Below are 17,720 nucleotides of genomic sequence, written 5' to 3'. Positions count from 1 at the left end.
ACTGTTATACCGTACTGTTATCATTGTTATACCGTACTGTTATCATTGTTATACCATACTGTTATTACTGTTATACCGTACTGTTATCATTGTTATACCGTACTGTTATCATTGTTATACCATACTGTTATTACTGTTATACCGTTCTGTTATCATTGTTTTATCGTACTGTTAGCGCGGGTATACCGTACCGTTATCATTGTTATACCATACTGTTATTACTGTTATACCGTACTGTTATCACCGTTATACCGTACTGTTATCATTGTTCTACCATACTATTATTACTGTTATCACCGTTATACCGTACTGTTATCACCGTTATAACATACTATTATTACTGTTATACCGTTCTGTTATCATTGTTTTATCGTACTGTTAGCGCGGGTATACCGTACCGTTATCATTGTTATACCATACTGTTATTACTGTTATGCCGTACTGTTATCATCGTTATACCGTACTGTTATCATTGTTCTACCATACTATTATTACTGTTATCACCGTTATACCGTACTGTTATCACCGTTATAACATACTATTATTACTGTTATACCGTACTGTTATCATTGTTATACCATACTATTATTACTGTTATCACCGTTATTATTGTTATACCGTGAATGATTAAATGTAACATATATTTCAACTAATATAAACAGTTGTCGTGTATTTTAAATCTACCTTTATGACGTGTTTCCATACTTCTTCTGTGGTTGTTATCCAGGGTTACCTGCCATTGTTGTTTTCATCTGGGCTCTCAGTAAAGCTTACTTTTCACCACTCTCAAGTGACACGTTTTTACTAGTAGGGTAAGTAAGTAAGCAAGTAACAGGTGTTGTTGTTGTTTTCTTTTTAAGCTCTAAAATTATATTAAGTAAAATTTATGTCATCGTAGAGTTCATTAGCATAATAGAACACTTGTGAAATAAACAACTAAAAATATGCTAAGATAATATAAACCAAATATATTTCAATACGCTCAACGTACTCGGTGAGTTTAGAATGTGCCTGAAACGTTTAAATATTGGGTTGTAAGTTCAACAGTTATAATAGCTTACAATTTGGAAACGTGAGTTCTAGAAAAAACGAATGATTGTAATGTAAGATTAATAGAGTAAGTTCGTCATGAACACTTAGAGAAATACCAGTTTTCAGTCTTCGAGAGGCTGAAAATATTGTCACCTGTTATTTCGTTTGTCAGCGATCACCTAGTTTTTCGAAGCTGTTACAACAACGTTCATAAATTCTCTTTTTAAAGTAATAAAATTCAAAAAATATTATTTCTAAACACTCTTCGTAATATTTTGCAAAGCCTATAATTAAAACCGAATGCTCAAAAACAAGAATAATTCTGTTTATATCTTTGCGAGTTTAGGAACTTTCGCTGTTCCTACGTATATTTGACAGTTTTTAAACTAGGTAAATTATTTATGACGATTAATGGAGGTTTTAGATCTCCAAATTTAATCAAACATTTTTGTATCCACATTCGAGAAATTTCTATATTATTTACTTCGTCTTATGTGGATAATTTCTACTTCTAACTTAGGTTACTATCTCCGAGTTTATACTTCCAAGCTCTAACCATTCCTTTAAAAGGTATTTCTTGTATTCACGTGCATTTAGAAATATTATATTGGATTAACTTTATTAACTTAAATATACGTGTGTGCCACGAATGATTGAATTAAACGTATAGATCAGCATACAAGTGTTGTGATTGGTGCACTATAAATGATTAAATTAATTTTAATTCATCTTAAATCAATTATTATTATTGCTATAATTGAATTCAACTTGAAATTCAACTTTCATCAGTTGTTATCATCGCCGTACCATGATTAATAACACAGGCCTGCGATAGTTTTATTGTCTTGGAATTTTTACATGTACTTCCTGTACGCTGAATCTGAAAATGATATCCATCTTTCTCCATCACGTACAGAAATTTTCACAAAACGTCATATGTACTGTTACATAAGTGAATCATTTTCATTGAAATCGGGTCACATTTTGTTATGCTGAAAATGTTGACTATCACTGGCTATAGATTTCTCTAGACCAATTACGACATAAGAGTCTTATCGATTGTTCTAGAACCCACAAGAAATACACCGCTAGTATATAAACGGTTAACAGGCCGCATGACGTGTCATTTCTGGATAGTATTTGTTTGTGCGTGCACTTTGACATTATTATTTTTTCGTCGCTATGGCAACAAGAGGTTGTGTAAATGACCCAAACATATTCTGTTATATTTATGGTAAATTTATTGTAAAGAAACAAATGTAAAATATTACAGAATTCGTCAAAAAAAAAGCGTATTACACGTATTTTGAAATAAAACTTAGGGATCAAGACAAATCATGGGATCCGCACAAAGTTTGCACCATTTGTGTCCAAGAGTTGAGACAATGGACTAAAGGTAAGAAAAAATTCTTTGCCTTTCGGAATTCCATTGGTCTGGCGTGAGCCTAGAAACCACGGAGATGACTGCTATTTTTGCTCATGTAACATGCAAGGCTACAACACTCGAAATAAAATGGAAATTTCTTATCCAAACCTTCAATCTGCTATAAGACCTGTTGTACATGTACCTGTAACTACTCATCCGGAGACTCTTGATACAGTTTCATCTGATTCTGAATCTGATGGCAATAGAAATGATGATAAGGATTTTTTTCAACCTGAAACGTCTGGTGAGCCACAACTTTTCAAACAAGGTAAACTTAATGAGTTGGTGATAGACTTGGGCCTTCCAAAGGATTCTTCAGATATTTTTGGGTCCAGACTTCGGGCTAAGAACTTACTTTCTCCAGGGATATCATATTACTGGTACAGAAATCGTGAAAAAGAGTTTAACCATGCTTTTCACAAAAATGTTCACTGGTTTATTGCAAGAATATTGCTGAATTAATACCAGTGCTAGGAGCTGCAGTCTATGAACTAAGTTAGTGGCAATTGTTCATTGATTCCTCCAAAAGAAGTCTAAAAGGTGTTCTCCTTCACAATGGTAACATATGTGTGTCTGTTCCTATTGTTCATTTGGTTCACTTGAAGGAAACGTACGAAAATCTCGAACTTCTTCTTAATATGGTCAAATACAAAGAATACGGTTGGCTACTTTGTGGAGACTCAAAAGTCCTTTGTGTGTTGTTGGGTCAACAATCCGGTTATACAAAGTTTCCATGTCTTCTGTGTGAATGGGACAACAGAGCACGAAATAAGCACTGGATAAAGAAGCAATGGTCACGCAGAATAAGCCTGATACCAGGATCGAAGAACATTGAACGTGAAAGTTTGGTTTACACAAAGAAAGTCCTATTACCTCCACTTCACATAAAACTGGGCTTCATGAAGCAGTCTGTAAAGGCCTTAGACAAAAATGGCGACTGTTTCAAGTATCTATGTGAACAATTCCCAGCTCTTTCAGAAGCAAAACTTAAAGAAGGGATTTTTGTTGGACCTCAGATTAGCAAATTGTCTTCGGATGATCAGTTCAAAAGGACAATGAGGAAAGTTGAAAAAGAGGCGTGGATTACCTTTAAAGATGTTTATGACATTTTTTATGAAACAACAGGGACACAAATTATGGAAAATATTGTCAATAACATGCTCGATAAATGTAAAGAATTGGGTTGTAATATGAGATCGAAAGTTCATTTCTTACACTCACATATTGACTATTTCCCCGAAAATCTCGGTGCCATCAGCGAAGAACAAAGGGAAAGGTTTCATCAAGACATCAGGGAAATGGAGAGGAGGTATCAGGGAAGGTAGAACATCAGCATGATGACTGATTACTGCTGGTCATTGAAACGAGGTGCTCCAGACGTAATACATAAAAGAAAAACCATAATACGTAGATTTGAGACTAAAAGACGTATATTTCACAAAATATTCAGGATGAATGAGGATGCATATTCGTTTGACATCAATGTCCTTCCCTTTTCTTCAGTTTGTTTGTATTTTTATTAACAAACATAATAATAAAAAAATTTCATTGTGGTAAAAGAAATAATAATTTGATCTAACTAAGAGTTTTTCTTCCCGATTTTTAGAAAATCCTTACGTGATAGAAAAAAAAATTAATATTATTTTCAAAATCCGCATAGCTGAATAATGAAAAATCTGTTATTAAAACCAAAATAACTTTTACGAAGTTTAAATTCGCAGGCCTGTGTAATAACAGAATTAAATTCTGGGTCCAACTTATATCTGTTATCAACATTATTGTACTTTGAGTAATGACGATATTAACTTTAGTACACATTTGTGACTTTTTAACTTTAATTTCTTATCGTTTATCCAGGTGTCCATGGCAGAACAGAGATAGTTATGATTATATATTCATTGTGCCGGTTATAATCGTTTTATTGGTGAGCTTTTGTCTCTTTATTTATCCTATATTTACATATCCAGTAGATTTTAATATAGTACAGATTTTTTTAGCCCACGAACTAAATTCAGTATAGTTTTTAAAACAAATTAAATTTTGCTCAATAGTATATAACATAACGACTAACTTCAGTTATTTTTATGCGTCTTACTCTAACCTAGTATATTATAGAATATTTTAAAATGTAAAGTAATGTCCCACATTTGGTAAGTTTGTGGACTTACAACGAGAAAATCCGGGGTTTGATTTCCTGCGATGGACACAGCGGATAGCCCAATGTGGATCTGCTCTATTACAGACAAGTAAAAGTAATTGTAATATTATGTAATTAAATGTCATTATTATAATTAGTAGACATATCAACCTGGTATAATTTATAAAAATGTTATTAATATTACATATTGGAGTTTATTAGATCGAAAAACTGGTTCAGGTTATTTAATAAGAACTTAAATTTCGTTCATCTATTACTTGTAAAACATCGTTAATGATTAACCAATCAGCGAGCACAAGACATAATGCACTTTCATTAATTAACCAGTAAACAACATCAATACTTCGTGGTTTATAAATTAGCGACGCTCATTGGCTTTAAATCCTGAGAACAGTAAAACAAAAATTAAGTTAAATATTTACAATGACTAATCGATGAGTCTGAAAGCGACAATTCACAATCACTATTAACCTATTTATCGATCAGTCTGTCAATGCAAACACGTATTGATTTTTAGAAGTAAAATAAGTTAAATCATAAACTTAATAAAATATTATAACGTAGGGTCATACCTAAAGCTTACGAGGCCTGGCATGGCACGGTGGTTAATGTGCTCGCTTCGTAAACTGCATGTCGCGGGATAGAAACCTGTCATCAAACCTGCTCCCCTTCAGCCATGTGGGGACCTTATAATGTAACAGTCAACCCCACTTTTTGTTGGTAAAACGTAGCCCAAGAGTTGGCGATAGGTGGTATTGACTAGCTGCCTTTCTTCTGGTCTATCACATCAAAATTAGGGACGACTAGCGCAGATAGCCCTCGAGTATTTTTACGCGAAATTCAACAAATAAACAAAATTTGCGATTCGCTCTCTGATGACTAATGTTGCCCGGTTTGCCAGAGGTATGCCTGCAGATTTACAACGCTAGAGACTGGGTTTCGATACCCGTGGTGGGCAGAGCACAGATAGCCCAATGTGTAGCTCTGTGCTTAACTACAAACAAACGATTAAGACAAATACGACCTTAGAATTACACGAGGCTTAAATATAATAGCTGTGAAAAGAAAAGATAGCTAACGGCATCTGGTTGTACTGTTTGATTTGAAGTTTGATTTGCTGTTTGATTTGAAGTTTGATTTGCTGTTTGATTTGAAGTTTAATTTACTGTTTGATTTGAAGTTTAATTTACTGTTTGATTTGAAGTTTGATTTGCTGTTTGATTTGAAGTTTGATTTGCTGTTTGATTTGAAGTTTAATTTGCTGTTTGATTTGAAGTTTGATTTGCTGTTTGATTTGAAGTTTGATTTGCTGTTTGATTTGAAGTTTGATTTGCTGTTTGATTTGAAGTTTAATTTGCTGTTTGATTTGAAGTTTGTTTTTCCTATCTGTAAAGAAGTACTGGAAAGTCATGAGATTAAAACACAAAATTGTTTTTGTTTTAATAATATGGAAGCATCAAACATCTTAAAGACGAAGTTGGAAGACCACGTGCAGTAAACCAAACAATAGAGAAACTGAAATCATATGAGAAGTATCGTAATCTACCTACTGACATTTGAGAACAACAACAATATAAATCGTGAAAGAAAAATAAACACACATTGAATACGTTTAATTAGTTAATCTATTTAGTGAAATGCGTGCTTTCATCTAACACATAATATTATAATCTTATATTAACTGGAACTAGAAGAAAAGAGAGAGAGAGAAAAAAAAAGGTTTTCTTAAAGTCGTATTTGTTTTGATAATTTTCCTAAACTTTAGTTCTTAACACCGACTTCAATAATTATTTTAATTTTACGAAAATACTATTCACTGTACCGAAACTCCGCATCCTTATTAGGCTAAAGTGTTAAATATTTATGTGTTATTGTTGAACGCGAACTAATCCGCTAGAGGGGAAAAGTGACTCTATATGGAATATGTTAAGTTTGGTCAGTAAAATATCAGAGGTCGTAACAAGATGAAATCTTATCAGACTTGAAAAACGGGCAACTTTGATTTCTATCCCTCCGTCTTGGAATAATTTAAAAATCTTAAGAATATTTTTGTTTTTGGTTAATAGAAATAATATTCTTTCTTGTTGTATCTCGAAATCAAAAAGAACAATTAAATTGTTGACATACAGTAGGACTTTTTTGTATCTGTAAGCCTGTTTAAAGATTTAGGTTCTCATAATGAATAGATCATTATCATCATATAAATTGTGAACTGATCATTGGGAAGTACTAAAGTAAAAATACCTGAACTATAGATAGTGATGTAATTTCCGGTTAAAGAATGACATCATATCCTGTAATCATCAAAGAGCATCATTTGTTAAAACGAGACCAGTTTTTAGATTACTGAAGATTTATGGCGTGGATCCAATAAAAACACACATACCTAGTAACATTTGTATCTTCAAAAGCTTCAGTAGCCTCGTGGCTTGGATACTCGTCTCGCAATCTGAGGGTCGCGGATTCGAATCCCGTCCCTGAACATGCTCATCCTTCCAGCCATGATGCTGTTATAATGTTGGCGATTGGTGGTGTTGAAAAGCCTTGCCTGTAGTCTATCACCTCAAAATTAGGGACTGCTAGCGCAGATAGCCCTCGAGTAGTTTTGCACGAAATTCAAACACAAACCCATAACCTTCAAATCTCAAATACTCAAATGTTTGACTCAAACATCTAATGGAACCACAAGGGTGAACATTGTTGGAAAGTGTGAGTGTAACAATCAAAATTTTTATTACTCACGTTCAACTAGACAGTTTTCCGCTAGGTAGCGTGACTAAATGAAAAGTCACTTGGTTTCTGGGAATTTAAAGAAATTTGACAAAATCCTTTTTCTCTCTTCAACTTCCACGCGCATAACGACGTTCAATTAGACAGTTTTCCGCTAGGTAGCGTGACTAAATGAAAAGTCACTTGGTTTCTGGGAATTTAAAGAAATTTGACAAAATCCTTTTCTCTCTTCAACTTTCCACAGGCATAACGACAGAGAGAAATTATCAATTTATTGGGAAAAAAAGATAAAGTTTAATTTACTTACGATTGAATCACTCTTTTCTTCTTACGATACGAACGTGAATTACTATTTGTGAATAATGGTGGTTCTCAAGTACTTATATAATATTAAACTGTACAACTTATTTTATACCAATATATGAAGAAAACATGTCATTCGCAGCTGTTCTCTCTCCTCTTAATTTTTATGAAAAGAAAAATCTAAACATTTATAAATCGATTAAAAAAGCTTCCTTTTAATATTTATAGATGGCGCGTTGATATTTTTTTCCTGATCTCAAATTAAAACCAAATGACTGTTTGCTTGCTTGTTTGTTTGTTGTTGCTTTTTGGCAAACATTCGTCCTTTCGTTCATGTGATTCAGAAGTATTTTGTAATTCTTTCAAGCTAATTTAGTTTTTTTTACAAACTTCGACGTCGTATATGGTAGGAATTAACGGATAAGCTAAGCCTAATCTGTTTATTTACATCATAAGTCACATGGCAAGATAAAGCATTAATTAGAAGCATATACGTCACGACTCAAGTGGCTTGATAAAACGTTACATAAATGTATGCATGCTACAATTCCTGTTACAGCATAAACTGTAACAAATTAGTATTTTATCAAATATATATAATAGATGGATAAAAATCCCGTAGCGGACTAGTATTTGGTCATACTAAGAGAGATGGATAAAAGATAGCCATACGAGTGACAGACAGATAAAAAGCATCATATATCATAGTGATATTTGGTCAAATCAATAGCAAAAAGTTAAAGAATCGCTTAAAAGCTGGTATTGGATAATATGGATTGTATATGGTGCTAATATCTTATGTGGGAAGTTATAATACCACGTACATCTTCTTGCATCATACTTCATGTAGTAAACAAAGGTATACCACATACATACGAACCTGGAACACACCCCTTGATAAAGTTTCACAATCATACATTAATATCTTTTTGTGTATGTGACGGGAGTGAACCAATATATTTGTGTCTTTCGCATCAATGGTGACTCAAAATGTTAGGTCACATATTTTGATGCAAGCTAATAAACCTCATATATCTGTTGAATTTTTATGTCTCGTTGCAAAATAACATAGCACATGCATCTATTGAAGTCGTATGTCTTGTGGCAAGGATAATATACTGATTACATCTATTGAAGTCGTATGTCTCGTGGCAAGGATAATATACTGATTACATCTATTGAAGTCGTATGTCTCGTGGCAAGGATAATATACTGATTACATCTATTGAAGTCGTATGTCTCGTGGCAAGGATAATATACTGCATACATCTATTGAAGTCGTATGTCTTGTGGCAAGAATAATATATGGCTTACATCTATTGAAGTCGTATGTCTCGTGGCAAGGATAATATACTGCATACATCTATTGAAGTCGTATGTCTCGTGCAAGGATAATATACTGATATACGTATGTTGAAGTTGTATGTCTCGTGGCAAGGATAATATACTGCATACGTACATTGAAGTTGTATGTCTTGTGGCAGGATAGTATATGGCATTCATAATTTTCAGGTCATACCTTTAGTTTCAGGATAAGGTATTATAATCATACACTTTAGGCATATGTCTCTTGAGGAGAAAAATTTATGAAGTTATACACTTTGACCTTCTGTCTCATAATAAGATAAAGTGTTGCATAAATCTTTTTTTTGGCGGGATATGTATTCTTGGTTCATACTTCTAATAGCATGATAACAAAAACATATATATCTAAATCATACTTTCTTAGGATTAATTATTACACGAAGTGTAGATTCAGATATTTTGGTCACATACATAGTAGCAGGATAAAATATCACATATTATTCAAGTAATTCTTCTTAAGGCGTGATAAAAATAAAATTTTAGGTGATACCTTTCGCAACACAGTAATATGTATATTTGATATTTAGGAATCTACATGTATAAAAGCCAATATCTGTTCGTAACGATTCTTTTGTCGGTAACACTCGACTTGCTGTTGGTAACGTTCAGATTCACTTAGTGGCTACTCTTTTACCAACGAATAGTGGGATTGACCCTCACTTTATAACGCCCCCACGACTGAAAGTGCGAGCATGTTTGGTGGGACGGGGATTCGAACCCACGACCCTCAAATGCGAGTCGAGCACCCTAACCACCTGGTCATGCCGGGCCCGTTTGACTGTCATGTAGAAGTCTCCCATTCAAATCTCAGTCGAATCGTGATTTTATGTTATATTTTTTATTATTATATTTATTTTTATATGTTTATTATCATACTTATAACATGCTTTTTGAGTATTCGGAAAATACGAATACACTTATAGATTAAATCAGGGATAATATCATATTACATAATAAACAGCAGTGACTGTATGTGTCAAAACAACTTAAATATCTTTTCAACCTAATAGGTGGCGTTTCGATACATTGTTATTGATGTTTTTCACCTTACGTAAGATACTTTTAAAAACTTAGTCAAAATATTTATAAGCATTTATAAGAAACGTTATACCTTCAGATATTTGCCTTTCACCATCAAATTCGTTCCCTTTGATATCACAGTTAACAAATAACTGGATCAGACATATGATGATGTAGGAATATTTCTTCAAGAACCAGTTTTTTTCGCATGCTTTAATATATATATAAGGCTTTAACAAGAAGCAGATTTAAAAATAACATAAGAATAAGTTTATTCATGACTATATTTAACTGGAATGAACAACAACTGCGTGTTGTAGAAACACAGTTGTAGAGGGCAACGTTTCGAAAGTCTTCCGACTTCGAAGAAAACAAAAATATACACAAGTCAAATTCTAATCAAGGGCCACTTAGAGATGATGACCAAATATACTCGAAAAATGTTGTTTTAATGAAATACTAAAAAATGATAATAAACATTCTTTGTACATGTGCTGTTAATATAATATAATTAATTTCTAGGAAACATATTCATAAAACTTTAATTTTGATTTAACTTTCGGAAGGAAAATTAATAAGCATTTATCGTCATATGATTGGCGCTCAGCTATTGTATAGAATATCAAGCACATGTATTTAGGTCATACACCTTGTAGGAGAAAAATATACTATTTCCATGTACTTAATTTATCAACATAAAGTATCACAATATGGCCTCACATGACAAGATAAAGAGTCCCACACATGCATAGATTTATGTGATACGTTGAGTTCATGATTAAGTATCATATTTAAGGTCATACATGATACCTTTTCTTCATAATTAAGTATCATATTTTAGGTTATACGTGATACCTTTTCTTCATGATTAAGTATCATATTTTAGGTTATACGCGATACCTTTAGTTCATGATTAAGTATCATATTTAAGGTTATGCGTGATACCTTTAGTTCATGATTGAGTATCATATTTAAGGTTATACGTGATACTTTTAGTTCATGATTAAGTATCATATTTAAGGTTATACGTGATACCTTTAATTCATGATTAAGTATCGTATTTAAGGTTATACGTGATACGTTTAGTTCATGATTAAGTATCATATTTAAGGTTATACGTGATACGTTTAGTTCATGATTAAGTGTCATATTTAAGGTTATACGTGATACCTATAGTTCATTATTAAGTATCATAAACATGATTTTTGCAAAATACATCAGATACAAGTTCGTTAGTGAAACATTTTGTTGGCTTTGGGCTACTGTTCTGCATATTATAGTATCGTCGCTATCGAAAACCAGAGTTAAAATGTTATATAAAATAGTAACATGGTTATTTCTTATAGTGTTTCCCTCGCATATCCTGTTTGATAATTTAAATAGTCACATCGATATGGCTAAGTTGGTACTTTTTTACCCCTTTATAAGATTAAGAACAAACAGCATAGGGTTTCCTATTTGTTTCATTAAATTTAATGCAGACTCGTTCTGAAAACTGAGCAACATAACTTAAACATTATCAGTTTATTATCAGCCAACTTAGCAACATCCCATAGAGACAATGTTCAAACTCGCGTTACCATGGAGACAAAGATGCAATCAAATGCAGACGTTACTAACAAGAACCTAAATGTTACCAGAATATTAGTGTTATAAACGAACCTTCTATAATATTCGTTATGATATTCATCACGTAGATCTGCAACATTCAACAGAAGAAATTAATGCCCGAATATTTTTTTTTAATTTCTTGGCAATTACTGGCAAGAAAGAAAAAAAATAATATATTCAATTTTTTTCCTCATATTTCAGCTCATTTCTCCGTGAATGCAAGTAACCGTACATTTCGGTCAGAATGGGTGGGTCTTGGTTTTGTTTGATTTGATTTGCTCTCAAAACTACACGAGATCTATCTTCTGCGCTAGCCGTCCCAAATTTAGCAGTGATAGACTAGAGGGAAGGCAGCTAGTCAATACCACCCACCGCCAACTGTTAGGCTACTCTTTTACCAACGAATAGTGAGATTAAATGTCACATTATAACGCGCCCACTGCACGTTCGGTGACTGGGATTCGAACCTGCGACTCGCAGATTGCGAGTCGATTCCCCCACCCACCAGGCTATGCCAGGTCCAGTTTGGACTAAAGCGCACGTTGGATCAGGTGTGGTCGAGTAGTTAGTTGGACGGGAATCAAGACATGGGCTTGCCGCTGAGAACAGTCAATTGTGAGCGCGTTATAAAAGTAACAGTCAGTTCTTGTATTCGATTCAAAACTCTTCTAGGAGTGAGTGCAGTAGGCTGCCTTACTCCTTCTGGTCAGTAGTTCAAAATTAGGGGCAGATATACCTAAACCATAAGCGTCTCTCTGAACTCGACCATTTGACCAACACGTGCATAACTTACCTTTCAGGTAGAAACTTTCAATTCGTGAAGCACGTGGTTTTAGCCAAGCCTAAATTCACACCTGTTAAATACAGCCGTTCCTATCCAGTGACTGACCTGTTTCACCAAGGTTAAAAGCCAAACTTTTCTAGAAAAACAACAACTTTCGCATCCTGCCGAGTTACGAACGTTGATTAGAGTATTACATAGACCAGCTTACAGCGCCAAAACACGTAGTATTCCCTCCACACACCTCTTGGGAGGGCCAGTGAGTTCCAGTGATTATCTTGACGGACTGTGGATCAGATGTTCGCACCCCGTTACTACCGGAAAAAAAATCACGCTTTGCTATTTGGTGATGTGGGTGCGTTATAAGAGTGATGGTCAAATCCCGCTATTCAATTACAGTAGTCTACGAGTTGGCGGTGGGTGGTGTTGACTAGCTGTCTTCCCCCTTGTAGTCTATCTTTGAAATTTAGAACCGACTACTGCAGACAGCCCTCGAATAGCTTTGCGCGAAATTCAACAAAACAAACAAACAAACACACCTTTTGATCATTTAATAATTGTCGCTATCATCTCATTGTTGACTACCACGAGAGGTGAAATGTTGTTAAAGTTTACATACATGCGTTTTTCATTTCAGGTAAACATATTCTTTCTCGGACAGATCATGTGGGTTCTAATCACTAAACTCAGAGCAGCCAGCACGATCGAACAAAAGCAGTACCGGTGGGGTTATTGGATTTCTTCTTTTTGATACATTTTAAGATAAGTAGAAAGACTGGTGTATTGTTGACTGTTTCTTGAAACCTAGTGATTTTTACACAAACGGATATAAGAAGCTGTTCTTTTGTTCGTTTTCTGAAATCAAATCTGATATTTCTGGAATTATTTCATACTTTCTTTAGTCTGTAACCCTTAACACAGAATCATAGTTTAAACTCCATATTAACTTTTGTAAAATGATGTAGATAGAAAAGTCTACAAGTTCTTAAGTAACAATGTCATTTTCAACATTTAGTTTGACCTGTGTTTTTTTCGACAGAATAAGACTTGGATTAATATAGTGTGTATTATATGTATGATGTTTGAGATGCGTGACTAAACGACATCTCAAAACATCATACATGTAAAATTCCACAACTTCTTAAGTTACAATGTCATTTTCAACATTTAGTTTGATCTGTGTTGTTGTTTTTTTTCCCCCACAGAAAAGCTGCTAAAGCTCTGCTGGTTCTGATTCCTCTTCTTGGAGTTACATATGTCCTGGTCATTGTAACTCCGACTCACAGAACGGCCCGAATTGCCTTCACCTACATTCAGGCTACGTTACTCTCCACCCAGGTATATTATGCGCGGCTGTAGTCGTCAAAGATAAATTGTAAAAATGTTATAGCAAACGGTTATCTTTTTAGGGTTAATGTATTTGAAATTTCTCAAACGTTGACCAAAATAATTACGTAAAATGTCATGTAGATGACTGATGTCACATGAAATAGATTATGTGATAAAATTCTTTGTTATTTTTGTTTTAGAGCAAAGCCACATTAGGCTATCTGCTGTCTTCACCGCGGGGAATCAAACCTCGGATTTTAGCGTTGTAAGTCTGTAAACTTACCGCTTCCCCACAGAGGGACTAAATAAACTAGAAACAGTAAGGTTATTTTTTTAGACAAATTAAACCATGTTAAGCCATATGTATCTTGTGACAAATATTTATATTCTGATAAAACATGATTAATTCTTTTTTATTCAGACAAAATCATTTTAATCACTAACCATCTTAGGGTGTTTGTGCAGCCACAAAATAATTAATTTATTACCTGGTGTTGGCGCTGGCTTACAAACCAAAACCTTCTGAAGTTTAATGGATTAATTTTACCAATAATGGTAATCCAGATGTGGTTAATGATGTTCTTACACACGGAGGCACAGTTACTAATTTTATGCTGTCATAAACGTTTAGCAGATAATCTGAGATATTAAATCTTGGGATGATACAACAAATAGAATAAAAACTTTGAAGTGTAAAGAAGTTAATAAGAAATAAAAATAAACTCTTTCGTTCATCATGAAGACAGGCCTACTTCCAAAAGCAGTCAACCCTTTCAAACCATGGCCTAGTATGATTGGTGGTGAGGATGCGAGTTAAAATCCCGTTACAGAACATACTCGCCCTTTGAGTCAGATCAACGTAGGCCTGTAATGCAATCATTGATTGGCATGTCCTTCAGCCAATCAGGAAATGTCATAGACCTACTGAAGGATGTGTAGATTGTATAGGAATTATTTTTGGCGGCGAAGGACAGGTTTATGTGTTTTAATAAAGGTGGCTTCCAAAATATAGAGATGAAAGGTCGACCGACCATTTGCAATAATTTTAAACCTGCTATCTTTGTAGTTGTCAGCTGACAACTCGAACAACTCGACTTTCAACATCTACATATCTACATGTGCCAATGTTTCCGTTTATCAACGTTATATTTTAAGATATGTGCAAGAACTCAGCTAACAGATGTTTCCGTATATAAAAGCTATCTTCAAGTTTTGTACAACAAAAAACTTTTTCAAGTTATCACAATATTTTCTCACTCCTCTTGTGCTTTTTTTCCACAAGTCAGCCAATGTCTAAGGTCTTCAGCTTCTAGCTGAACTGTTACTCAAGTTAAAGACTCATCAGTCTATTCGAGCTGCATTTAGAGATTTAATTTTTATGTAGCCAGATGGAATTGCTACGATTCAAGTTTCTTAGAGCATTTTTTTCGTGAAACCAAGTTGATCCAGAGGGATGACTGGAAGCTTGTTAACTTTGTACTTGTGAACCTTCGTAAACTTCAAGTCCTTTTTCTATAATTATGTTAATTGTGTCGGGAGATATGCCTAGCTTCATCACAGTAGCTTTGAGATCGGAAGGTTCTCTTTCGTAATCATAGCGTTCATTTGCCGGATGCGGGTAATGGCCGTCAATGGCTTGGAGTGTGGTATTTGATACTGTTTCTGTCTTAGAATTTCTTCTTACTACAAAGAACACCGAAGACGCTTCCATTATTCAAGATATCGTGTTCTTTGGCTCTGTCTCATTTAACAATTTCATTGTAGACTATTTGTCTTCGATAAAAGGAGTTCCTTATTTCAACAGCCACTAATTAAGTATAAGTGGGGGTATTTTCTTTGTTTGATAAGCCTGAATCGTTTTTATGTCCGATTTAGTAATTGTACATCACACAACACTAGTTCTAGAACCATCTTACAAAGTTCCAGGGAAACGTTATCTAGTTAATTGCGTTTCCATAATGTATAAATAATTTTCTGTGTGTTTTATTTGGGAATGCTTTTTTACAGCATGATAAACTGTGACGTAAGCAAATTTGTTGTGAAGCTCATTGTTCTTCAGTTTAAGAATCATCTTTATATTTTATCATGAATCTATAATCAAATTTAGGACTTTGATTAAAAATTATAAATAGAAGAACTAAAGTATTCTTTTAGTCCTAACTGGTATCAAAAACAGATGTAGAAAATCTTTTTAATTTATTTAGTCCTAACTGGTATCAAAAAGAGGTGTAGAAAATCTTTTTAATTTATTTAGTCCTAACTGGTATCAAAAAGAGGTGTAGAAAATCTTTTTAATTTATTTAGTCCTAACTGGTATCAAAAACAGGTGTAGAAAATCTTTTTAATTTATTTAGTCCTAACTGGTATCAAAAACAGGTGTAGAAAATCTTTTTAATTTATTTAGTCCTAACTGGTATCAAAAAGAGGTGTAGAAAATCTTTTTAATTTATTTAGTCCTAACTGGTATCAAAAACAGATGTAGAAAATCTTTTTAATTTATTTAGTCCTAACTGGTATCAAAAGAGGTGTAGAAAATCTTTTTAATTCCTGAAATTAGGATTAGCACTGAAAAATGGCTTCTGTTTTATCTTGTATTCTTTTTCTTTCTTTTTTTTAGAGTAGAAAAATGCTCAGTCTTTTTGTTACTTTTTCATAGGGTCTGACAGTTTCCATCTTGTATTGTTTCCTCAATGGAGAGGTAAGTGAAATTAAAAAAAAATAATTTATTGAGGTTGCTTTTTCGTTTATTGTACTTTTTCTTGATGAACTTGAACTCCAATATTTAATATCGAAATTACCCCCAATATAAAATATCAGATCCTTATGAGTTATACTTCATGAATATCATGCAGTTCGATAATAGAACATTCTAGAAATATTTATATACCGTTTTCTTTTAAGTATCTTCCATGCGAGTGATCCGTGGTTAAATTAAGGATTACTTTATTTTCATAAAAGCTTTTCCAAAATGAGCAAAAGTTTTACCGGCCATTAAGAATATGTAGAGGTTTAATTAATTAATAAAAACTTGTATGCTGACAAAGTTTCAGAAATCAAGAGTAACAATACTCTATTTTCAGGAGCTCTCAAACTTTTTTTTTTGCCGGGCCCGACTTTGAAAATAGTCGACTATGTTTCATAGACACATTAAAATTATTGAATCACGTTTTTAATACCACGACTAAATCCACCTTCATTAAATTAGGTTCGAAACACGCTCCATCAACATTTGGAACGGTGGAGGACATCCCGATCGTTGCAGGGTTATTCTACACGTTGTAGGTTCACCAACAATAGAGACAGCCCCCGGCTTACTGCTCGTGAACGGGCAGATATGGATTGGACAGAGAATAGAAAGAACTCTCCCATACAACTAAATAGCTATACAACTGGAGGTGCCTGTACTCGAGGGAATAGCAACGAAGAGGCTGTTTAGCCTTTTCGAATAAGAATTGAGAAAAACCTGATAAGGAATAGAAAATACTATAAGTAAATAAATAAATATGAGGCCTACAGAAAATGTGATGGGTATTATAATTGTCAAGATAAGAGCACGCCAGAGTAACTTAAAAACATGCTATTTTTTTAAGGTTTTATGTTGTCTCTTAATAGATACAACTTCGCACCACTCTCTCTTTCTATATATACGTACAGGGTTCTCCCAAAAATGTATGACTATAGTAAATGAACCTACAAGCCAGCAACACGTCTTTATTAATATTTAATACAACAAATTAAATGTGCACACACACACTGCTGCATCATTTGAGATGCTCAAACTAGGCTTCATTAGCATTCAAACAGTGGTGACACCTACGACGGAGGACCTGACATACTGTTTCACAATTTTCAATTCTTCGTTTGTGATCTGTTGCTTTAATTCGTCGGTGGTTTTTGGTTCACTTTCTGACATCCTTCGATATTATGTGAAATCAAAATAGAACCGATATACAGAAGTTGTATAA

At 33.8% G+C, this 17,720-nt stretch overlaps 1 protein-coding gene across 1 annotated transcript in view; it reads left to right on the top strand.

Moving 5' to 3' along the window:
- LOC106473407 (diuretic hormone receptor-like) overlaps positions 1-17,257 on the top strand; it is a 28,385-nt gene extending 11,128 nt beyond the window's left edge. The window contains exons 2-7 of the mRNA XM_022401857.1: positions 728-812; positions 4,316-4,382; positions 13,064-13,149; positions 13,632-13,764; positions 16,412-16,453; positions 16,961-17,257. Coding sequence (XP_022257565.1) covers positions 728-812; positions 4,316-4,382; positions 13,064-13,149; positions 13,632-13,764; positions 16,412-16,453; positions 16,961-17,191 — 644 coding nt within the window. The 3' untranslated portion in view covers positions 17,192-17,257. The remainder of the gene's footprint in view (positions 1-727; positions 813-4,315; positions 4,383-13,063; positions 13,150-13,631; positions 13,765-16,411; positions 16,454-16,960) is intronic.
- Positions 17,258-17,720: the final 463 nt, after the last annotated feature.

This window comes from Limulus polyphemus, unplaced genomic scaffold (genome assembly GCF_000517525.1).
Source record: "Limulus polyphemus unplaced genomic scaffold, Limulus_polyphemus-2.1.2 Scaffold6148, whole genome shotgun sequence".
Classification (NCBI taxonomy): domain Eukaryota; kingdom Metazoa; phylum Arthropoda; class Merostomata; order Xiphosura; family Limulidae; genus Limulus; species Limulus polyphemus.
Note: the sequence above shows the minus strand (reverse complement) of the source record. Positions and strands in the feature narration are given on the sequence as shown.